The sequence below is a fragment of the Catharus ustulatus genome, chromosome 3, assembly GCF_009819885.2.
Source record: "Catharus ustulatus isolate bCatUst1 chromosome 3, bCatUst1.pri.v2, whole genome shotgun sequence".
Taxonomy (NCBI): domain Eukaryota; kingdom Metazoa; phylum Chordata; class Aves; order Passeriformes; family Turdidae; genus Catharus; species Catharus ustulatus.
Window position 1 is genome coordinate 19,431,205 of NC_046223.1, and position 25,521 is coordinate 19,456,725.

Consider the following 25,521-nt stretch of genomic DNA (forward strand, 5'->3'; position numbering starts at 1 on the left):
GCAGGATCTCATAGTTGGTTACATAAAAGCCATGATGGCCTTGAAACATTGGACAGAGGGATGAAGAATATTGTATTTTAAGCTCATGATTCAGTGACCTTAGTTCAACAGTGACAAGAAATTCCTGCCATCTAAGTAGATAATTAAATGAACTCACACATGTAAAATGGATTTTCCGGTTGCTCAGATGTCTGTATCCCACATGGTCTCCTCATGACCTTTCACAGTCTCATCAGAGGTGCCACTTTTGGATGAGATTGTGGAAGTTGAACTGTGCTTGGTTGCAGAATTTAACTCCTTGGGATCAGAGAGTGTTGCTGGGGTAATGGCAGAAATTTGCAGTCTCTACTAAAGGTTCTGTTATCCTACTTCATAGCATTTTAATCCATGCCAGAAGAAAAATAATTTTTACGCTTTTTAGACTATATTCAGTGATGTTTGCTCGCTGGTTTTTGGCCTTGTGTGTATGCTATTAGAGGTAGGCTAATTTATGGTGGCATGTGATTGCTTGTTGTTCCTGAAACTGGGGAGGGAAAATGCTGGGAACAGATCTGCAAAGGGATTTTACCTCATTTTCTCTTTGATTGCTTTAGAATTAGATTGATCTGTATTCTCTTCTTTGTTCTGGCATGCATTTCTTGGCCTCTTAATTTTCAGCATAAAATGTACATAGTTACTCACTGATCCACATGTATATGAAAAGGTGAAAGAGGTCAGTGAGGTGTCTAAGGATGATGAGAGGGAGAGGAAAAGGGCTTTTGAAAATACGTTTCTAGTCTGATTAGATTTTGCCCTGGTTCGAAATATAAAATCTTTGCAAACTTATAACTTCTGTAACGAGGTTAGGTTATATTCCCAATCAATTCAATCTTCTGGCCAGCACTCCATTAAGCAGGCATTTTCTAGTTCATAACTGCAGGAGAGACAATGCAGCAGATTTTGTGAGGAAGGCCTTGTGTGACTGTGAGATGGTCTGTTTTTTATAATTATCTTAATTGGTCTAGTAAAATATATTTCTTTTCCTGACAAATGTTGCCTTGATGTATCCTGGAGGCAATCACAGCTACAACAGCATTACTGCTGCTCTGAAAGTCACAGCTGAGTATGTCAGTGGGAGTCAAAGTAAAAGGTGCAATAGAAATGTTATGAATTATTATTAAGATACATGAGAAAGCTCTGCAGGGAAGAACTGGAACATCTTGGGAAATGGTCTGCAGTCAGCCAGCTGGGAAGGCTGAAGACAGAATGCTAATAGAAATGTTGTTTTTAAAAATCACCATGACATCAACATTTATATCAAGTGCCTTGTGCCGGAGCTGCTTATATAACTGAGATTATATTAGGTGTGATGAACAGATGTGCAGTGGAGAGGGGTTGTGCTGTGTTGGGGAAGGTGGAGTTGGCAGCAAGGCTTGTAGCTAAAGCTGCTTCAGTTGGAATCCTTGTTTTCAGTGCCTTGTAACTTTGTACTGAAGCATTTAAATGAAATAATCTGTTCTTGTTTTTTCTCTGGCATAACATCTTTGGATTTCAGAAAATATTAGGACAAGATTTTTAAAATACCTCGTTGTGACCACTGTGTTAGTCATTAGTTTGCCTGTGCAGAGTTATTTTGGATATGAGAATGAAAGATAGCTTCAACTGCCCAGTGTTACTGATGTGGGTTCCAGTAGCATATTTGTGTCAGTTATGGGAAAGAAAAGCCAAGAACTGAGTTCCCTGGCATGCACAAGAAGCATCTTGATGGAATATGATGAGTACCAAACATCAGAGAAATCACTCTGGTATTTCCCTGGCAGTATTTTCCTCCATTAGTTGGAAAATAAAGGGAAGCGTCACAGCTCCAGAATAAACTAAAACATAAGTTTTTGTAGTTGTGAAGTAAAGCCCCTGGCAAAATTTCTTGGTTAGAAGGATGATAGTTAAGAAATATCAACATAAAAAGTCTTTATATGGTGAGTATCTTCTAAAAAATGACATAAGCAATTCAGAAGGAGTTCAGGGACTAGAAGAAGTGATGAATATTTCACTAAATGTACTGTTGAAGATACTAGTTGCAAACACACTGTATCCTCTTTTTATCCTTTAAGCAAAATATGCTTTAAGGCAGATTTCTTCTGAAGAGCCATGGCAGGAATAGGATATAAAGCGCAGATGCCACTCTGTAGAAGTGTACTTTTAATATTGCCTATTTTTATGACATTTTGAAGGTCAGCTGTCTAGGAAACATGATAGGGTTATGCAAGATGTTGAGAGGTCTGAGAAAGCTCTGCTGTCTTTTCTGGAGAGCTCTGGTTTCATCCCCCTACTTGCCAAGAAGTGACATACATAAAACCTGTATTCACACAGACATCACACAGAGGAAAAAAGCAGCATGTTTTCTTTTGCAAAATCTCTCAAAAAGTCTATGTCTAGATAATGAAAATTTGGTACTATTCTGCTACCCTCCTGCATTTATATATTAATATCTGCTTGCAAAGGGCTGGCTGTCTTCAGTAGCCTGAATTGCTTCTGCTGCTACTCACCAGGACTGAAGAGTTGCTGCATTTTTAGATTAAGCAGTTGTTAATCAAAGTTGTTCTCATCCCAGTCAGTTTTTTTTGTCCTTCCTCTGAATATTTTCCATATTGAAAGGAGACAGTTACGCCATAAATTACATCTTTTCACAAAACCTTACACTGGAATAGAATTTGGTTTTAAGGCAAAGTCACTGCTTCTTGGAATTCAATTTCTCAAGTATAATTATTTTCATTAATTTCTCTGTCACTGTCAATAGCTTTTCCTTCTCTACAAAGACATCAGAGGCTCCCTCTCGTGGCTGCGTTAATTTCATTTGGATTTTGTTTTTGTTTTAAATAAAAAAGCTGGAAAAAGCAGAGCACCTCCCAAACCAAAAAGAAAAGTAGTAGTAGTAATAATAATATTAATAATACTTGTTGTACAGAAGCAGCAATGCAGATTCATAGTGAAGAGGGAAAAGGGGATTTCTTGCAGGCAAAGCTGAAGCATATTTCCAGCACAATATGAGCTTTAACACATTTGTACACCATGGATAATGAACAGGTGCTCAGACAGGAACAGGATTCATATTTCTACTGAGTGAAAATTAGACCTGTTATCTCACTTGGAGTGGGAAGCTACTTTGATTTTGACTATTTTTTAATAGAATTGTAATGCATGGAGGTTTTTTGAAACAACAACGATGGGGTCTGTTGTGCCCAAAAGCGCATCACTCAATTCCCATTAGTAATTTATTTTGTGTTTATTTTCCTCACAGGCTTTCCAAGCATATGTAAAATAATTCAGCAGTTGGGTTCTGCTGTTTGTTGGGAATCCATCTGGTAAATAGTGTGGTTGCAGGAAGTTGAAGCTTATGCATTTCATCTCATGGGCAAAGAGAGTGCACGGGCTGCTGCTGTGGCTCAGTTGCCACCCGCTACCTGTGCAAGGGGGAGGGACACACACCAGCTCCAGGCAGCCTCTGCCAGCCCTGGAAGTGACCCTGACCCTCCCAGCTGCCAAAGCAAGGTTTTAAGTAGGACTCTTCCCATTTGTACCCTGGGAGTTTGTGCTGTCCATTCATTTTCTGTAGGTCATGAGCAAGTTGTGCTCCCTGCTCGTCACGTTCTGCCTCTCCCCTCTCACTCTAAAATCTGCCCACAAACATAGCAGCCATAATGTACAGCTGAAGCCCTTTAAATGGCCCAATGGGTTATAAAACTGGCAAATTTTCCATGAAAGTTTGATGGAGCCTAGAATCTACAACAAAAAAACACAACCAAAGTGCAGAGAGGCTCATGGGTTATAACTGGATTTTTATACAGTCATGACTCTCATGAGGATTTCACAGTTTCTCTGGAGTCTGTAATGGTAGATGAGACAGCTTAAAACACTTCAGAACCTTTCTCCCCAAAGAGAAAATGTAACCTACAATGTCATTACCAAAGAGAGTATAACTCTTCATTGACATTATAAATCACACTAAAGCAATTTCCTCCCTCATTTGGGGGTTCAAAAGTAAGGATAACCATGTGGGTTTTTGGCACCAGACTGTTCACCTGATTACTGATTAAATGAATTGTAAAAAAAATTGCTGAACTCATCCCAATTTGGAGTATCTGCTCTTGCATTTTTTCCATACCACACAGCACAGCTGGTAACACTGAGAGAGCATCCCTTGCCTCCTGAGACAAAGCTGAGATTTTTCAGCCAGGATCGCATACAGAGACTTAGAGTTGCAGTTTCCTCAATTTTTCCATGGGATACAGTTATTTTACCTCAGCCTTCACTCAGTTTCCAGTTAGACTTGTGTATGTGGTGTGCTGTGTGTGTAGTTGTATCTAGACATAGGAAGTATGCTGAGTTTTAATATGCAGAAGGACACACATCTATGCAGTTTTTCCACTAAGATAGTGGAAAATAAAAGCAATGCAGAGTTGTCATTCCCATATCCATGGCTGGTCTCAGCAGATTGCTGATCAGGCACAAGATGCTGCATTTTGGGAGAGCAGAAGGTCTAAATGCTTGGAGGACGGGCGTGCTTTGTGAGTGGGAAAGAGCTTCAGGTGAAGCCATGTGTGGTATCTCAGTGAGGGAACCTGTGACTGTGGAGGTCACTCCTGCCTGATGTGTGATGATTGATGTGTCTTTGATGAGCAAGTGGCTTGAGTAAGGAATCAGTAGTAGAGAGACTTCTTTTCATCCCAGGAGCAAGTTTTCTTAACAATAAGCCAGGTCAGATCCATGGAAGTCTCTCTGTTTATAGGGACAGCAACATATTCACAGGAAATGAATGACACGTGAAGAAAGGTGGCCTTTTCCAGGAACAAATAGTTAAAAGATTAAAATTTTCAGTCCAAGGTTAGGGCAGGCTATGTCTGAGACCACTAAGTGTGGCAAGATGCTTTCTTGTCTGTGGATTTTATTGCCTAAACTCAGACCTCATGGAAAACAATCCTCAAAGGGGAAAGCAGCTTGGTCTGGCAAGAATGAATGAATTAAATGGAGTTTTGAGGTGGAGTTTTAAAGACAACTGGAATTGAAAGGGGAAAAATGGGGGAATAGGAAGGTGTCGTAAAAAGATAAATTCAAGCTTGAGAAAAAACACAGTAGCCAAAACAATGTCCTGGGGTGAGTGTTGAAAAAATTAGGACACAGAAAAAATGGAGAATTGGGGAACTTGACAAGGAAAAGAAAGGAAAACAGTGAAGGTAACTGGGTCTGTGCTCTCACTGACCAGGGCACAGTCCCCCAGGGCCTCAGCAGAGCTGGGGTCTGGTGATGGGACCCAGAAGCATCCAGGGGATGAACCCAGCCAGAGCAGAGAATGTGCTGGTGGATCTATCCAAGGCTCACCCAGAAGATGGGATTGGAGACAGGAGCAGCTGCAGCACAGCCCAGACAAGGTCTGGGAGCCCAGGGCTGCTCTGCCTGAGCTCCTGGCCATGGGAAGAGGCTGGGAGTGGGGGTCCAGGTGGGGCCAGCCAGTGTCCTCAGGGTCCTGGCAGATTGACATCAAGGCAGAGACATTTCTGGGAATAATAGACTCCTGGGAGTCAAGGCAGTTTTGGTGCTGGACACTGGATCAAATCGTGTTTGTTGGATGATTCCCATCAATAAGAATGGGAAGGAAGAAAGGAAAAATATTTCAATAAAGGGTTTTGGAAGGTGACACCCAACAGAGCCACAGAAGAAAGTTAAGTAAGGATAGAGGAGATAAGGAAACAAAGGGGCATTATTGTTCTCAGGAGGACTGTAGGATGGGCAATGATGAAGAGAAAAGGGTCAACATTTTCAACATTTTCAACAGCCAAGCTCAGAGTTTTATTGTGAAACCTGTTTTGAGTTATTGGATGCAAAAAATACCCACGTATTTCATGTGTGGCAAAGACAAGTAGTCTTGCCTAATCCAGCAAGGCCTCCATGAATTTTGCAAGAATTGGGTGGTGAGGCACTGGCACAGGTTGCCCAGAGAAGTTGTGGATGCCCCATCCCTGGGAGTGTTCAAAGCCTGATTGGAGGAGGCTCTAAGCAACCTGCTCTAGTGAAAGGGTATCCCTGCCCATAGTACAGGGCTGGAACTTTAAAATTCCTTCCAACCCAAACCATTTTATGATTCAATAATTTCTGACCTTCCTAAAGCAGTTATCTCTGGTCTCAAACAAGGTTCAAGATATTGTCAGATCATGTAAAAAGAAGATCTTTCAAGGTGGTCAGAAACTGAAAGTGGGAGTATATTTGGGCATGTTCAGCTCACTTTTAGCCATTATGTTGTATGACACATTGGACTAGGCACTGACTGACTGGAGTTTGGCTTTCTGCTCATCCACTGGCCCATGCTACTTATGACTTCTGCTTGTCTCAATGCCCCTCATGGATACTGGTAATCTATAAGTCTGTCTTCATTACAAGGTGATCTGCAGCCTGGTTTAGGAATTAAAAAATCATATGTGATCATTAGATTAGGACTGGCATGCCGTAGTCACAATAGCTGCTCAAAAGCCATGCCTGCTTAATAAGCTGCTCAACTAACTCAGTTATTTGGGGTATGTTTGTTGAAAGAGGTGGTAAATGTAAAGTGTAGATATAATAATTAGGAAGAACAAGATTGTCTAAATAACCCAACTGCTCTTGCAATTCAGGAGGCTTGATGTGCTGCTCAGGGAGACTGCAATTCAGCAAAGGCTGGAAGGCGGGCTCGGAAAGCTGTGCACAGAAAGAAATGGTTGAGCCAAATATTTTGTAAAAACAAAGTAAGATTTGAAGAAAGAGACCTTGAATTAAATCAGGCAACCTATTATGTGCGTGGCTGGAGTCTGGTGTAAGGAAGGAGCCAGACTCCTGCATTTATTTAAGTCTGCTTACTATATAATTCAGGGTAGTGAGGTGAACTAAGGATGAAGCATTAGCTTCAGCATAGAATTTTTATTCTGATCACTGGAGCCTAAAGTTATTAAAAGAACAAACACAATTATGATATCCTAGGGGACTGGCACACATATAAATCTGGAAATGCTGCCTGTTTCTTGCAAAGCATATGTATGGATCTGTGCGCTGCCTGCTCTTCATTTTAACTAGGTTTGCTGCAGCTGTTGCTCTGAAAAGAACCATCTAACACTCTGGGGAAAGAGGGGCTGCAGAAATCCTCAAATGAATATCTATTAAGAAAAATAAGTTTCAAATAAATTGCTTGTGCATATAGTTAAAACTTCTGTCCCTCGAATAAGAATAAACTATCACTTTATCAGCTCTAGACCTTTCCTAGTTCCCAGTTAATCAACTTACAGTACCATAACAATTTAATAACAGCTTATTCTTCCTCTGTTTCTTCAAAATGATGAGAACCTATTTTCATGCAAGGTGGGGATATGAATGCTTTCTGAAGAACAAAAGCCCATAATCTTTAAATTTAACTAGCATATGTGATTTTCAGATTGGCTTTTATGAAAATATTTTGAGCATCAGGTAGCTCAGCAATACCTATTATCTGTGCACAAGAATACCCTAACTCTCAATCTTTCAGCTGACTAATAGTGATGTGTATATGTTACATAAATTGTACAAGACTTTTTCTGACAGTCTCAACTTCAGTGTTGTCAACGCTGAGTACATTGCAAAGTCTGTAGGCTTTAGAGGTGCCATCAGAAAAAAAATAAATCAGGTTTTTCTGATCCAGAAGTGTGGGCCATTAACCCTTGAGGAGGCTCTCAGTGTCTCACCAGCCTCCAAAGTTGTCCTGTGAGGCACTGCCCATCTCTGTTGCCTGTGACTGAGGGTCTCTCCCTCTCTTCCCTCTTGTCCCTCTCCAGTTCCATGTTTTACCTCTTAGGAACCCTATTGGGCTGCTTCTTGTGTTCCCATCTCCTCCTCTCTGACCTGCCAGTGGTATCACCATCCAAACAGCTTCCAAATCACCATCCAAACAGCATCCAAATCACCATCCAAATAGCATCCAAACATCCTTCCAGGCTAAGGCATTTTTGTGTGTCCCTACATCCCAGTTCTGTACCTTTCCAAGTCTCTCCTGCTCTTCCTGCTCCAGTTCCTTTGGCTTCTCTTCTGTCATCAGCTTCCTCCTCTTCTGCATAAGTTTACTGCCATAGAACTGAAATGCAGTAACTTTCAGTATTTCCCTAAGACACTATCTGTTATTCACAGATTCAAGGGGGGAAAAAAAGGAAAGCCCCAGGATGTGGCAATCAGGGACTTGGTTCTCTCACATCAAAAATTTGAGATTTTAGAGTTGTTTTAATGTAATGAGGTTAAAAATAGTGGAAGTAGGACACAAAATAAAACATAGCTGTATTAAAAAAAAGGTTGTGTCAAAATCTGTTAATCTCCAGAGAAAACAGCTGGTCTCCCAAGGATGGAAAATATAGGAGACATTGTCCACCTTGACTTTTGTAAACTGCCACTAGGGAAAGTATTTGTGAAGATTTGGGGTCATGGAAGAATTGGAGGCTTGATAGAGAGCTGACTAGAGGGTAAACAGACTGCATTGAAAGGGGACATACTGGACCAGAGGGGACTTTGTACACCAATAATTCTTCAGTGATGCCACAAAAATTGAGTATGCCAGTGGAATTTATCATTGACATTTTTCTGGATTTTTTTAGGGGGTTAAACACGGTGGCTGCATAGCATTTTAATTATAAATGTTTCCATCTTGCTCACTGGCTCTTCTGTGACTTTGCTCTGAGTTGCTTGTTCTGATGCTGTGAGCAGCCTCCCATTGCTTTTTATCTGTTGGGAGTTCCTTGGAAGGACTTTCTGAGGAAAATGGGCACTAAGGATTAAGTGTAACAGTGTAACACAACTATAAATCAAAAAGAAAGGGAAGAAAAATGTGTCTGCATCATCTTAACCTCCCACTGATTTTTCCAGTCTTCTCCTTATGGACAGAATAACTCACAGGACAGAGCACTTAAATGAGTACAGTAGTTTCACGAATACAAGCCGCACGGATTATAAGCCGCACCCCCGGTGCCTCGACAATGTTGCTGTCTTTGTCAATAGATAAGCCGCACCCCGAATATTAGCCGCACTTTCGTTCGTCGCGAGAATCCGTGCGCAGCTTTCACAAATTGGCCAATTAGTAACAGGATCGCGGCATAGCGGGCTTTACTGGCTCGGGGCGGGGCCAGGAAGGCTCGGCCCGCTCATGGTTGCCGACGGGGCCGGGTGGCCCAGCTCAGCGCCACGGCTCGGCGGGGCTGGCCGGGTGGTGCTGCCGCCGCCGCCGCCGGGCTCGCTGGCCCCCCTCTCCCGTCAGCACCGCCCCGCTGCCGCGTTCGCTCGCCCGGCTGGCAGGGCTGCCGCCGCCGGGCTCGCCGCCCGCCCCGCTGCCGCTTTCGCTCGCCCTGCGCCGCGCCTCGCGAGCGCCGCGCCCGCCCCGCGGCGCTTTCGCGAGCGGCGGCGGCTCGTGGCGGCGGCTCGCGGCGGCGGCTCACGGCGGCGGCTCGCGGCGGCTCGCGGCGGCTCGCGGCGGCGCTTTCGCGAGCGCCGCTTTCGCGAGCGCCGCTTTCGCTCGCCCCGCCGGCAGGGCTGCCGCCGCCGCCACCAGGCTCGCCGGCCGCCCCCTCCCGTCTGCACCGCCGCCGCGTTTCCTCGCCCTGGCCGGCACTGCAGGCCCCCGCACCGCCGGGCTCCCCCACGCTGCTGGCCCCGATTCTGCTGGGCTTCCCCCGCTGCCAGGCAGCCCCACCCGCCGGCCTTCCTGCTTCTGCCATGCTCCCCTGCACTGCTAGCCCCAGTTCTCCCGGGCTCCCCCGCCCTGCTGGCTCAGGCTCTGCCGCCCGCCCCCCGCACTGCTGGCCCCGCCTCTGCCAGGCTTTCCCACCTCTGCCGGGGCCGGCCGGGCTCCAGCTTGGCTTGGGGCTGCCGCGGGCTCTCACTTCCGTGTTGGCAGCTTTTAGAATTTTGTTAATAGATTAGCCGCCCCGGAATATTAGCCGCACTTCCGGGTTTCCACCAAAATTTTGGTCAAATTGGTGCGGCTTGTATTCGTGAAATTACTGTAATTTAAGTTAAAAATGTTTGGATAGGATGACAATATTTCATTATTAGTGCTCATCCAGATTCCTGCTGCCTTTCTATACAGTTTTGGGGTTTATCACGTATTTGGAAAAGAGCAAGATGATTATGATCCATTTTTCTTCAGAAAATGCATTCTCATTAAGAGAAACTGAGTAAAACCTGTGTTTTGTGCTAACAATACTAGCAGGGCACAGAAGCATACAGGAACTTTTCCATATAGAAGAAAATCAATTCTCCTTGGGTCCAGATTAGGACCAGAATCAATAAGGGTATTTTTTTTCCCCCAGTGGATATTTATGATCTTGCTTTGTAGAAGCTTTACTTGCATAGAAATGCTTTTCAGGATGATCTGAAGCAAATGAGGAAAGTGCAATGCCAGTCCTCATGTGGGAAATACCTGGTGAACCCCCAAGGCCACCTTGTTTTCCTTTGCATCTCCTAGACCTGTAGGTAAATAACATCCCAGCAGTGCCAGGCTAAGCAAATGAGTATCAGCAAGTAAAACATACACAGAGGAAAGGGTGAATAAAAAATGGATGGCTGTGATGAGGTCCCCATTTAAGAGGAAAGGTCATGGTTTCATGGGTAGGTGCATATAGGGAAAAATCACTGTAGGGAATAAGAGCTGACAGAACACCCAGAAACATCAGAGGATTGTGATAAGGAATCAGTGCAAAAGCTGGAAACAGTGTCTGTCTGCTCTCCTGTTTTAGTATGAACCAGCTTTTCAAATCCCCTCTCTTTCAGTCATCTCTAGTGTGCACTTCATTTAAAAGTTTAGTATTACAATATTCACACATTAATCCTGATTGTCCCCATATCCAGTTCTGCCTGGTCTTGGGAAAGTATAAAATCGATTTATACAGCATAGCTGAAAAGCAAAAAAATTGTTGGATTACCATACTGTGGTATACAATAAAAATATAGTGTTATCTAGGGAAGCCTGTGGCTGATGAGAGCATAAATATCAACCCCCCCAGCTCATACCCCTGAGTATTTGATTCCTGAATTTTATAGAAACAAGGATCTCTGCTGAATAGAGTGACATTTCATCACTTTGGATTTGCTGTGATGAATAATATTATATGCTATTGGTCTAGAAGAAGTATTACTATAGAAACTAGCTCATGATTCATTTTTTATGGGTTTTTTTGCTATATTTCCTGAGGGTTGCCTGTCTAGACTAAGATTGTTTAAACTAACTCATGGTAATTAATTTTTTCCAGACTGCTATAAATATGGGACAGATAAACAACAATACTTAGATACTGCTTTTTGAAAAACACAGCAGGTCCATAGAATTCTTGAAATTATGGGAATATTGTTTTATTTTATTTGTCACATTTTTATTAGTAGCTTTCTATGTTGTTATTAATCCAGTTTAGTGACCTGAGGCTGGATTCCCACATTGACAGTATTGCAACACTAATGAAATCCTTCGGCAGCTAATATGTAAAAAGTTACATCTGAGGATGAAAACAGAAATGGGGTTGGTTGGTTTAAATCCAAATAATGAGCTCACTTATTCATTTAAATCAGTAAAAAGAAAATCTTGGCATAAGTGATTATCAATATTTTGTATTCTGGATTTGTACATGTTAATTTCCTTATGATGATGCTTATGGGTCACCAATCCACAAGCACACATTGGAAAATATCAACTTTATTACAGTGCCTTATCAGCAGAATGAATGGGAGGATGTGTTAGGTATTTGCCCATTTACTGAAGCATATAGAGAGCTTAGTGTGCATTTACTGCATTCTTGTTTTTATTATGGCAAAAGGTGGTGTTTGATTAGTCTTTTAAAACTGGATTGTTTCAAAAATTAGTCATCCTTGTCAAACCATCTTTAAAGTTTTTTATAGATAGAAATTAGAATAAGTAAATTAAATAGAAACTAGAATGAATAAAATAGAAATTAGAATTCATAAATGTTCAAGATTCCGATAAGAAATGTGGAACTACCATTTCCAAGAAGAACCATTTTAAAGTAGTTTAAATTACCTTAAGGATAATAAATATGCACACAGAAAAGCTTATCTAAGTACATTTTGTATTTTAAATTAACTTAGAAACATGAAATATTATTGGAAATTCAAGAAGTCATTTATTCTCACATGCTTTTTTTTCACAGAAGAGTAGAAAACCTCTCTGTTTTTACACTTTGAAAAATTTCTGATTGAGTTTGCAGCTTGAATAGAACAGGTCATTAAACTGAACTAGCTGAATAAATGGAGATTCAGAAAATATTCACCCTCTATTTGCAGAAAGCTGACCACGCTTTGTCTTTAGGTTTTAATTATTTCTGCCTAATACTTGATTTGAGCTCACCCCAGTCTAGACCTCAGAGTACCAGTTTAATAATTTTCAATGGCTTTGTTGGAAAAATAAATATCCAGTTTAAAAATTTAAGAACTGGGAGGAGGTTGTGGGATTTATTGTGTGATAAATTGGCTTTTATTCACCCTGAATCATATCCCAGGATAGCCATGGTAACTTTCTGTAACAAAAACACAGAAGGGAGCTCTGTCAGCAGAACCAGCAGCAAATTTGCTTTCTGCCTTTTGTTTTTCATTTAAGTGATGGCAAGTTCAGAGGATCACAGAGCAGCATATGACATTTCATAAGGCTTCATAAATTATGCAGTCAGTCAGACTTGTTGGATTACCAAAGCCTGGGAGTAACAAGTGCTTCTTGCATTATAAATGAAATGGCTTATTTACAAAGATGACATAGCTATATTAATTGTGAGAAGTTGTGATTAAAGGGATAGGCCTGTGCTGTTTAAGATGTTAATTAGAAGAAACTGCTTTTCCAGAAGAAACAAATACATCTTTTTAGTTTGCTGTGGGTTTACTGAAGTGCTTTGCTGATTTTATTCTGAACACCTTCCTTCTCCAGCAATTTGTTGTGTTTTTTCCTCATGTATTAGCCTAATGTCAAGCCAATAAAAGAATCCTGCATCAAGGTTCACATTCAAAATTCGAACTGGTGATGGTTTCCATGGGTAGGAAATTCAGCTTGTTGTCTGCTGTGTGGCACTGGTCAGGCTCCAGCTGGGGTGTGCTGTCAGCCGTGAGCGTTAATGGTAATTGGAGTAACTAATTGGAGGCGTGACCCCTGAAATAAAGATGCTGTTATTACATCTGCAGTCATCTCTGCAGGACCCAGGAACCTGCCCTGCTGACACTGCAGCTCGTGCTCCTCTCTCCCTGGTGGTATTCCCAGGCAGAAGCAGTTTCTGGGTGGTTCCTAGAAGAATCATTTTTTCCTCTGAGGATACTTTATCCTGCTTTTGGCTCCTCACTTTCCTTCCCTTGTACCCCCTCTGGAGGGAGCAGCAATTCCTGGGCTTTCCAGGGACATGCCAGTTTGTTTTAGCACAGAAATGCCCAGGGACTTGTCATATACCTGAGTAGGGATTTTAAGGTTGAGCTGATCATGACCCTCAGGAGCATCTCTGAGTGAGTGCCCCTTCCCAAGGGCCTGCTGAGGAGAGGAGAAGGGGAGGTGGTGAGCATGGTGGTGGGCAGGATTTGGGAGCACAGTGGTCTCTCAGGAGAGTGCAAGGGCAGATGGGCTGGCTGACACTGGGATGTGGTGTAGGAGGATAGAGAACACAGGTGGGAGGTCGGGGTTGTGGGAGAAGATGAAAGATCAGAAAAAGGAGGAATTGCAAATGAGTCAACCTTTCAGCCTTTTGAATGACCCATTGCCCCTCTTGGAGCCTGCTGCCCTTCATGGAGGGCTTGCATATCCATTTTTTACTGCAGATGGGTCAGTTTGGTGCTCAAGAGCTCTATTACACACTGATTTTCTTTTTTTCTGCTATGATGCTTTTGTGTTATAAGAAGGATAAAGAAGCTTAATGGTATTCTTGATTTGGTAGATCAGCTTGTGACTTAAGCATAATACCTGCCCTTGGAGGTCTTTTTTGTTCTTCTGTTTCTCCTACAAAGTAATTTGAACTTCTCAGCTCCTTCCAGTGGCTTGTTAGGCTGCCCTGGGTATGGCTTAGCCATGTGAGGGGGGATATCCAGCCGTGCTGGGAGCTGGGAGCGTGTTCTGCAAGGATAGCAAGGGAGGTTGTGATTCACATCTTAAACAGGGCTGGGCTTTACAAAGCTGCTGAAGTCTCAGGGAAGCTTAAGCGTTAGTGACCCTTCAGGGATTAAGGAGAGTTTGGATTTTAGGAGGCATTTCACTAATGAAATCATAGCTTTATAATTAAATTTCACTTCCAAGTCTAGATGCTAATCGAAGCACATCCTTCCTTTTCTTGCTCCTGGGGTACATGGATAGTTCAATTAACATCATCAACAGCAAGGAAGCATAAACAGCCAGAGGCACACAGCTCTGTGCCTGCATGGCTTTCACAGAAACAGGGCAGAAACTCCTAAAGGGATGAAAACAACTTTTCTTTTGTACAAGACAAGCAAGCCCTTGGCATGCTTGCACTCATGGCCCTTTTGTTTCAGTCCCAGAATGGCTTTTTACGGAGAGCTGGCCTAAGATAACCTGCCCCTGCAGTGTTTACAGACTCCTAAAATGTGCATGCAGGCAATCTGGTCCTGCCACAGTCTTTGTGAAGCTCCTGCCTCCCTCTGCTTCTGGTGGAGACAGATTTAGTGAACCCAAATGCAGGTGTGGATGTACAAGAAGCCCATTCTCCATCCTACTGAAGACTAACACTGAAAATACTCTCTCTCTTGGATATTATTGCACATTATATGTCACTTCTCATTCACTGGGTGTATGAAATGAGAGTGATACCTCTGTTTAAGAAGGAGTGCAGCCAGTTCTGAGCTCACATGCATCATCAGGGTGTCAGAGAAATGTTTTATAGCAGGTTTAGAGGCAAAGAAGTCAATCAAATCTAGATTAGAAATCACCTTGACAGCACCATGAATTTACAAGGAGCTGTAAGATGTGGAGGTGAGGGAAGAGGGAAACAAGGAAAACAAAGCATGAAATTGAGAAAAAGAAACAGAAAAACAGATTTGTGGGATGAACTGAGGGATTCTTCCTCCTGCCTTTTTTTAGGCATGCTTGAAGCTCAGTTGTGGCTAGCATGATTTTTTGTCATCAAACATATGTAATTTTCCTCTGGATTCCAACATTTCAGGCTTTTCATTGGGGATGAAATGAATAATTTTATGTTTGAAAATGTACAATGCAGAATTCTAGGAGCAATCTGATCAAGTAATTTTCAATAGTTCATTTTATACTCCAAGGAGGGCATTGCTTATTTCTCAATCTTACCGTTAATTTTGCATTATTTTACCTGACTGACAATACCAAGCAGTTTAGGTAAAGTAAGCACCCATATAATCTGCTTGAGGGTTAACCAAATTAAGAGCATTGTTATTTTCTGGTTGGTCCAACAGTAGAAATGTGGTAAATTGGAAAATACCAAAACCAAAATACATTCTGTATCAACTGCATGCTTTGTTGGTGATGGTGACCTTATGTGCTCAATTAACCTTGCCAAGAAGACATTATTGTCCATGATATTTTACACAGTATCCCTTAAAGATACTGTGATGCAGAAAGTATGCAATTTGGACCAAATATTAACCTATTTTGATTACTGAAATAGTCAGTTCCTGCAGTAATTGTGCAGTCTTTACTTCAGGGACCTAAAGCCTGCAATAGCATCCCATAAAGTTGCTGCTAAAGATGTGGTATTGATTATGCTGGCCTTACTAAAATTTTACTGTATAGGCAGCATGAAAGTTTACTACTTTATTTAACAGGTGTGTTGTTTAATTTTTATTAGTAGGTGGTGATGATGATTTCTCCTTCCTTCCTTGTAACCATGAGAAAAAGTCCATTAATCATCTTTTCCCCAAAGACTCATTGAAGGGTTTGTCAAGAAGCAGAATCCATTGTAGTTCTAAGCTACTTTTTATCTTATTCGATACACTTATTATAGCCAAAAGATTGGCTTTCTCTTCCAAGGACTTACACTGTGGCTCTGGCTGAGAAGCTTTTTGGCTTTTTTTGTCAGGTTCTAAAGGGATTGGAGCATAAGACGTCTATAACATCTCAGCTATTAATGTAGGATTGCTCCTACCATTAGAAAGTTACTGTATCACAACTTGGAGTAGCTGCTCTTAAATTCATAGTTTTGAAAAAGAAAAGAAAACAAAGATTGTGAGAAAAAAATACTGAGATGTATCTCATTGAAGACATGTATTTACAAATTCTTGAGAGGGTGGAGCTGAACCAGATGAGATTATATGGAAAGGGTTATTATGTAAAGGGTCCAAGTCTGCCATCATTAAGAAGAACTGGAAGATGGCAATTCTCAGGGATGTCTGAGCACTGTTGTTCTTGAATATTGTACCAGAAATTTTATACCTAAATTGTAAAAGACCAATGGACTTAGCTGTCAGCTAAATAATCTGAATTGAAACTTCAGTGATGCTGTGCTGAGTCCATGTGTCATCCCTTATGCAGTAGCTGAGTAACAGCTGGCTACTGGCTCTGCAGAAACTAGAGGGTGCATAATTCAATCTTCCCATTAGTGTTCAGCTTCTACTTGGGAATTCCCACCTGGGGACAGATTTGTCTGCTTGCTAATGGCACTCGAGGGACAGAACCTGAGAGACCAACACACTGCCAAAGGATCCCAAGGAGGAATGGAAATCTTTGCTTGTGAAGGGTCACCAGAAAAGTGGGGTGGGGTCAGAGAATTAGCCTGCACCAGGGAAGAAAACATTCTTGCCTTGCATGTCGAATTTTGTGCTGACCAGCACAAAATCTCTAACTTTGCATATTTCACTTAATGAAAACTGAGAAATGAGCTTGGCTCACTTTTTTTTTTTTTTACCAGGCAAATTATGTGTGACCTCAGCACCTTTCCTTTTTCTATATAGTTGCAGAGGCAAAGTAGTAGGCAGTAGTGTATTTTTCCCTGATGCAGCTAGTGAGAAAGGACACATACCTCAAGGTGGGTTACAATATTCCTCGCCTGACTGCAAATTCCAAGATTACTGAAGTAACAAAATTGATCTAAATGTCATGTTATCCCTTGGTTTAATGGGAAATAATTAAGATCTCCACTGACATTATTAAAGGATGTGCGTTTGCTGTCTGAAACATAAGAAGCCTCTTTTTAATCTCCAGTAAAAATGGACAGCCTTTCTCTGCTAGTAAGTATTGCCTACAGCGTGCAATCCCGTGGTCATAATGACTGTGCTTCTCCTTGTTCATCCCATTGGCAAATGACAGTCTGGGGTGATTTGCACTGGAGGACTCGAGCTGTGTGGTGGATAAGCAGGCGTGGGTGGAATTCAGTGTTTGATTTGGCCACTGCACTGACCCTCCAGTTCCCAGGATAACCTGCAGGAGTGAAGCTGCACAGGAGCAGCTGCTGTGCTGCCCTTGTGCTGTTTCAGCCAGGAGAGGAGGTGCTGGTGAAGTGGAGAGGGAGGTCCAGGGGTGTTGGAGCACTGCAGAGGGGCACAGGTTGGCTGCTGGTCATGGAATTCGGGCTGGGCTCTGTCCATCACGTCACCTCCTGGGAATTGTAGCCTGGTTGGGGAGTTCAGTGCAGGATCTGGAAATGAGGAATGTGCAGCCCCTCCTGGTGACCCCATAGTGTGCCCTGCCTCTGCTGACAGGAGCAGGTGATGAGACACAGGACAGTGGCTTGGTGTGGGCCTCCTGCTTCTCCAGTGGCAGCTGTCAGCCAGGAGACTGAGCAGAGACATTCAGTGCTCAAATGCAAGGGCTCTTCATCACCTTCAGTGCTCTCCATTTGGCTGCCACAGCGTCACAACGAGCCCTTGGCAGAGGGAATGATTTAGCCTCAGGAAACGGAGATTTATTTCCAGAAGTCCTTTACTGTAATATCTTCCTTCTCTCTGACTGCACCGTGGAGGCACCTCATTCTTATCATGCAGGAAGTAGCTGAGGCTCTCTGATACTATTCTTTTAAAATCAAAACATTAAAACTACCATGCAATGATTTTCACATTTTCCAGGCATCCCTCCCGCCGGCATTAATTGCCCCCCTGCTGTTCCTGCTCCGAAGCTATTTTCTCTTTCTGTATGCAGCCCCTGTTCAGTGCTGCACTAAACCTTTGCTGCTTTACAGTAAAAAAAGCTTCCACTTATGCAAATGGCATTGAAATGAGTTTGATAAAGTGATAAACAGTCACATTTATTGATTGCTTCTGTTGGGGTTCAGTTTGTTATTTTACAGTTAATTTTGTAGAGGTAAAGGTCTTTACAAACTGCCTTCTGGTGTCGATGAAGCAATACAGCACTCCCATAACAGCGTTTGGAAAGAGTGGTAGGGCCTCCAAGCCAAAGTGATAAGGGGGGATCACATTCACCCAACGTCACAGTGTCCCTTTCCCCTGTGCAGATTTTCCTCCCATCTTGAAATCTCCCTGTACTTAGCAGTTCTCCTTTTTCAATTACTGTGTCTTTGGATGGCAGTTAAGTTTCATGCCCCTTTATTTCCTCTCCCTCTCTGCTTCTGACACATTATTATTCTTACCAGTGACTGCACGGGACCTCCAAAATCCCATAGTCCCCAGAAGTAATTACAGATACATTACTGAGCAATCCCCACTGCTGGGCTGGGTCAAGCGCTTTATTTTTATCCAGGGCAGCTACTGAGGAGTGTGGTTGACTTTTGCCTCCCCAGTAGCTGGATGAAAAGACAGGAGTCCTTCTGTCACCTGAGCATTTCAGCTGCAGCTGGGGGTGGGTCCTCTCCCAGTTCTGGAGTACCTGGTACCCAAGCAGGGTTGCCAGTGGTCAGTATGGAAGGCACAAGGTCCTCATGAAGATAACGGATAAAGACAGAAAAAGCATGAGGAGTAAATGAGCACAGCTGGACTGTATCTTTGTCTGACACAGGGTTTGATGACCTGCAAGCCTGTGCTGATCCTGGAGCTCCTGAGCATGGCTACAAGACGCCCAGCGCCGGAGTTTTCTTTGAGAGCGTGGTGGTCCGCTTCCATTGCCAAGAAGGATACAGGCTCAATGGTACTTCCAAAAAACTTTGTGTGAGACACTTTAATGGCTCCCTGAGCTGGAAACCCAGTGATAAACCTGTGTGCCTACAAGAAGGTAAGTCAGTTTTCTTCAAGCTGTTCACCATGTCAGTTCTTCTCCCTTGCCCATGTACCACGTCTGTGTGTCTCTGGACAAAACACAACAGGCTGGTGTCCATTTCACCGTGTCTTATTATTACTTTTAATTTTCCATCCATAATCCTCGTTTGTCAGTGAAATCTGTACCATGAGAGGCTGTGTGTGTTGAAAGGGACATAAAGAAATGTGAAAACAGAATTTAACTTCCCCTTTTAACTAGCTACAAATTGATGCAGAGAGGAAAAACAACCTCCATTGTAAGTTAACTGTAGCTATTTATTAAAGCTGTCCACCTAATATTCCTTTCTCCAGTATTTTTTATTCATTTCCAATGCTACTGCTCCGGCTAATCAGGAATTTTAAGCAATAGTATTTTATGATGTATGCATGAGTCAAGTAGCAAAATCAAATACACATAGACTGCAAAAGTTTAAAGCCAGGGTAGAAGTTTACTTTGAGATAATTCATGATATAAAGCAATTTATTTTTATTGTATATTTGAAATTGTATTTGATTTGAAATACTTATGATGATACTTACATCCTACATAGACCTCTAGGTCTTAGAGGCAGGATTAATTTGAATTTCATAACTGTAAATTTTGGCCAAAGTACACCCAAGCAGCACAAATTATTTATTTCACCAAGTATATTAAAGACATAACCTGTCCTTGTTGTTGATTTATTTTTGGTCAACAGAGCTATTAAAGTCAACAGATATGAAAAGTATTAGTTAAATAAAATGTTTGCATTTTAGTGTTCTGACTTCTCCACTGAAGACATTAGCCCTTGCTTCATTGTCTTCATGGTGGAGCAAGATAAATTCTACTTCAGGTTACCTTTCACCATTTAAAAATCAAATAAATACATGGACTTTATTCAGAGGTAGTTAAGATTTACGTGGCTCACAAATACACTTAATTTGCGTAGGATCATGCCTCACTTAACCTTTATAAAAACTGCAGGTACCTGTTTGTGCTCCTGGGGGCGTGGGTGTGAGAATCCTGTGCCAGAACAGGGATGTGCTACAACAGGGACAAGCAGGGCCTGGGAGGACCATGCTCAGGAGGTGCATGTGAAGGGAACAACCCTAAACAGTGGGCAGTGTGAAAGTGGTGCATGAGATATTGGAGAGAGTAGCAAGAGGCAGCTGGTAAGGAGTGAGTGGGCTTTCAGGCAGCTGGCCTGTTGGCAGGAGAAATTTTGGTAAAATATGTTCTCCTGGACATGTGTGAGGCCATGGACTACAGAGCCATGAGGGGCAGTGAGCTGTCCCATGAGGTGACAGATGATGTCTAGAAATAAAGGCAAAGGGGTCCCAATAGCACCTCATCATATGGCCACATGGGTCTGCTTCAAAGAAACAACCTGATGCCTTTAAAAATAACTCTGTGTGAAAATCGTGCCCTCTTCTGTGACAGCCACTTTTCATAAATGACCTTGTCTCTCATCTCATGGTTATTTAAGAAAAAATACATATAGAGTGACAGCAGCCTCTGTCTAAACTAGCTATTGGAACTACCAGAAAAAGCTTTAATGCTTGGAAATTCTGTTTCCTTAAGCACAGCAGGGAGCTAGGAATGTTGATGTGCATCTTTGAAATGTTGCCTGTATCATCCACTGCAGTTGTTAAAATAAGCATTAATGTGTTTTATTAAATATTTAAACCTCTTCCCAGGCCCTCCAGCCCACTGGAAATCTGTGGAGGATATTTCTGATCACAATACCATCAGCAACAAAACTGCCGCTAATGTCAGTGTGATCAACACTTGAGCCAGGTGTTTTTAAAAAACAAAGAAATTGGAAGATGAAAATGTGATGGATGATGTGACAACAGTTGCTTTAGAGATAATAATTACTTTCCAGTACAGAAAGCTTAAAAAAGATTGCTAGCCAATGCTCTGATCAAGCAAAGCACTTAAGCTGGAGCATAACTGTAATTATGTGATTAGTCTTGTTAAAGTTCTGTGCTCAAAATTAGACAGATGCAAAAATGCTTCTTATTATTTGGACCAAAGAGTAGGACCCTGATTTAGGATTTAGTGAAGCAAGTGCTTAAGTACTTCCCTGATTAACATTATAATAATACCTCAGGTATTAGATTACAACATTAATTCTCCTTTCCAATGCACTGTAGCAGCACTGATTCAGAAGAAATACTAAGCAAAGGCTCAGTGGCAGTCCATGAGGCCTAAGCTTTGGCTTAAGTGATTTTTAGACTGATCCTTTTGCACACTGGGAGCAGAATATTGAGAGAGGGCCATGGTAAGGAGGTGGACAGTGTAGGCACATGGCACACCTGGAGACGAGTTAAGAGAGAATTACAACAGGGTTTGTGATACTCAGCTCTCCAATGGCATACATAAAAGCCTTCACTGCAGAAATTCTGTAATGATATATAGAATGAAATTTGAAATTTCTAGGAGCTGCTGGAGAAGGGAGAACTTAATGTTTTCCCATTCATCATTACCTATCACAAGGTGAAATCAACTTTATGCTGCATTTCCAATTTACAGCAGGGGCTGGCTGCTCCATGGGCTATGGTATGCTCTACACGCCTCTCATCCCAGCATATAAAAATGTCAGGCAGTGCCATCTGAGCTTGAACAGTAAAAACACTCCCTACTTTGGAGTTCATTTATTCTCAGGAGTTTGGATTCAGGGAAGGATAATTTTATGTCTATATGTTATGTACGTTTAATTGTCGTTATGTGTTTGCTAGCACAATCCCTAATCACAAATGGATGCCATTTACCAAAGGAAGCAAAGCAACCTGTTTCAGAATGTAATTGATTTTAGAACTAATACGTTTGCCTGGAGCTCTTCACCCAATCAATTTGATTTTATAGGTCTGTCATTTCTCGTTAAGAGGCAGGAGATTTTAAGTGTCAGGACAAGAATGAAGTTGCTTGACTTGGTGCCCAATAAATACCCTGTCAAAAATCTGTATGCTTAGAGTTATGTTCTTAAGTTGATCTACAGCATGTTGTGACTGTACCTTTCATCAGCTCTAATACGGTTATGCACATAAATACCAAACCTCTGAGGTAGGAATTTTGTATTTACTGTTTAAGAGCAGTATGTCATGTTGTTCACACTTTAATCTAATCTTCTCCCACTGTGATAATGTGGCTGCTGAGGCTGTTGCCCTACTTGGAACAAATGCTAGCTCTTTCCTATGAGATTGAATCTAAATTTACAGTCTGCATGGAGATGGCAACGAAGCAAGGAGCTGTGCCCTCCTCTCCCTGTGCTTCTGCAGGCAGACACCTTGGAGATGTTCTCAGTGCCTCATTCTCCCACTGGCAGGGATGATAGCCCTGCAGTGAAAATAGTGGACTAGTATATGGTTTGGCTACAGCTTTCTTGTAGGGCATTTCGCCCTCCATTTGCTTTGCTTTTTTCCCTGAGTCTGTGAGATGACAGAAATATTTTTATTTTCCTATCTCTTATCTGTCTTGCCCGGTGTTTGCTGATTCTTGAGCCTGGTTATGAGCACTCTGATATTTCTAACCAGGCCACAGCTCAATGGCCACCAATCTTAGGTGAAATCTCTCTGCCCTGTTGTAATACAAGCAAAGACAATAAAGAGAAAGTGTTATTTAATATGCACTAAAATACTGTGTTTGCCCTCCACATAACAATCCTAATAACACAGTGCTGTGGATTTTAAACTAGTAAAAAAAACCCCAAGAGGCAATATTGCTCTTAAATGTTTATTTTTAAGAGCAGAGGGTGTAGACGAGCTGTCCCTGCATCAAACCAATTCTTCATGATATTCCTTTCATCCTTCCTCTCTGTTTCTCTCTATTCCAGCCTGTCAGTGGTGTGACTCGATGTAGTCAAGGCTAATTCAGAGACTGGTCTACAGTGAGATACACAGGAGCACCAGACCACTGCATTTGAATTTATATACAGATAGTAAACAAAACAGTGCCAGAGCAGGAAATGGGACACTGCTCTTCAATTGTACACACTCTTACAGTTTTGGAAAGGTCCTTGACATGGTTTTGGCCAAGATCCAGCAGTACCCCCAAGTAAATCCTACAAGAACCTTGAATTAGCATGGACCAGGAACCATTTTTGGATGGTAAGGGCCCATCTGCAATAGGTACAAGCCATCCCAGGCCAGCTGGTACCCATGGATGGTGTACCTGTCTCCGTGGTACCTAGGGCACGCCTTTCTTCTGAGTTGCTTTTGTGGTCCAAGTGCTCTTGGGAGGAGGTAGGGTGATCTTCCTTCTCCATGGGCTGGAAGGAACAGTCCTGAGTGGTTCTGCATGGTTTGCACCTGAGCAAAACACTCTAACTATACTGTTTGACAAGCTTTGTTCTTCAGACCAATCTTCTGTGATGATGCACTCGGTTTGCTTAAAGGCAAGAGTTCCTAATGTACAAATCTTCGCAAAAGTTAGGGCAAGGTGAGCCCTCATGCCTCTCAGGCTGTTGAGCCTGCTGGCCCTACCCCACCTCTTTCTGCCCCTGCAAGATAAGAAGTGTGTCCTTTTGGCTGGCCCATTTTAATACTCACACAGTAGATATAAGCAGATCATGTAAAACTGCCAAAAAGGAGTGTAAGTCATAGCCTTTGCTGTTCCATGCTGGTTAAAGACCATATATTCCCTTAAATGGTTTAGCAGCTTCCACAGATTTACTGAGAAGGACTTAGAATAAAGTAGTTTATTTTCTAGGACAGGACATTTTTAAATTCAGTCACTTCCTTCTAGCTTTTCCAAGCAGATTTGGTGCCAGCTAATCCAGTTGTTTGTGGAGCGGTGGCTACTGCAGTTTATGCCTGACTAAGTGCTAAACAATATGAATTCAGCCAGTGGGAAAGCATTTGCTTGCAAGGCAACAGGAAAAAGAGCTGTAATATTGTGGTCCATTGGTCTGGTGTTGAGCTGGGCTTATAATAAGCCTGTTATCAAAGTCTGCCAGGATGTGGCAGGCAGAGGACGGTGCAGTGAGCAACTTATCGCTGTTCTCTGCCAACATCTACTGATTAAAATGATCCCATCTACAGCTGTTCCTTGGAATAATAGGGATGGGGTCATGGTGATGGATCATTGTTACAGAATCAGTTTCCCCCATTTGAAAGTGAAGTCTTATGTTTTATTGCACTGTGTGTACACACACCTCCTTTATTTGTGTAGCAACAGAAAGATGTTGTAGCAAGAGAGGGAGCTGTTCACTGACCTTATCTTCTGGCATCCATCTTCATCCTCCTGCTGTGTGGTGCCAAGCAGATTCTCCATCTTTCTCATCCCATCCTTGTGGGGTGCCCAGGACAGCATCTTCATGACAGTATTTATGGCTTATTGTAAGGAATTTCTTCTCAGGCATCCTGATGCCTTAAGATGCCTGCTTTCTTCTCTGCTGATTAAATTTATAGAGAGAGAGAGAAAACACTGTTCCATCTTTGAAAGTAATGTCTCCACCCTCACTGGTGTATTTTGCAACCTCCAGTTAGGACATGGATCCTCCCAGACTTGTGCATTTACAAATGAATAAATTCTAAGAAAACTTCTTGCTGCAGTTTCTCAGCCTGCCTGGCAGGCTGCCAGCCCTTCCTGTACCAGCAGCAGGAGCCACCTGCAGCAGCAGCCAAGAAGCTAAAAAGTAACAAGAGAAATGGAAGAATTTTTAACTAATGATGTGCTCAGGCCCCATACCAAAAAGTCAGCTAAGTACGAAGTGGTTTAGAAACATCCCTGTGATGGGAAGGTACAAAGTATGTTTAACTGGGGGAGCAACACTGTCCCCCTTCAGGTTAGTAAAATTTAGTGATGGAGTCTCAGTTTGGAGTCCCCTAGTTTGCCTAACTAAATAAAAACATAATGAAATACATTTGCTCTTAGTAGTTTGTGAGTGCTGTGCTGAATGACAGTTTATCTTCCTTCTGCTTGTGCTTTTAAACAAACAAACCATCACCATCACTTTGCTTAGCGCATACTAACAATTAATTGCTAAATACAAATTTAGCTTTGCCTCTTCCTCTTCAGCACGAATTACCCATGAAAATGGAAGAAACTTTCTCTTCTATGCAAGTCTCAAGGGATTTTTTTAAAAAAATAAATACAATATTCCTAAATGAATTTAGTAGTCTCTCATGGTAGAAGTGTTGGGGGAATAAACAGTGTAACACAGGCTTATAATATTTTTCCTGTCTTTCTTGTGTTTGAAATACTTCTTGGGTTTTGATGCCTGGAAACTTTTATTACCATCTCTGTCATGGATTGGCTGCTGGCAGACAAACAACATTTTTCTCCCAGTATTTAATCTTTCCCTACTTTCTGTTTCATCTCACTTTGCCTTTATGAAGAGGATGAACTTTGAGTCACCCAGACTATTCCCTCATACCCTCTTGGCTTGT

At 42.2% G+C, this 25,521-nt stretch overlaps 1 protein-coding gene across 2 annotated transcripts in view; it reads left to right on the forward strand.

The window, feature by feature from the left end:
* Nucleotides 1–25,521, forward strand: part of SUSD4 (sushi domain containing 4) — a 71,010-nt gene that overhangs the window by 22,369 nt on the left and 23,120 nt on the right. For both annotated transcript variants that reach the window (XM_033054053.1, XM_033054054.1), the window contains one exon: nucleotides 18,914–19,126. In XM_033054053.1, the coding sequence (XP_032909944.1) occupies nucleotides 18,914–19,126 (213 nt within the window). The remainder of the gene's footprint in view (nucleotides 1–18,913; nucleotides 19,127–25,521) is intronic.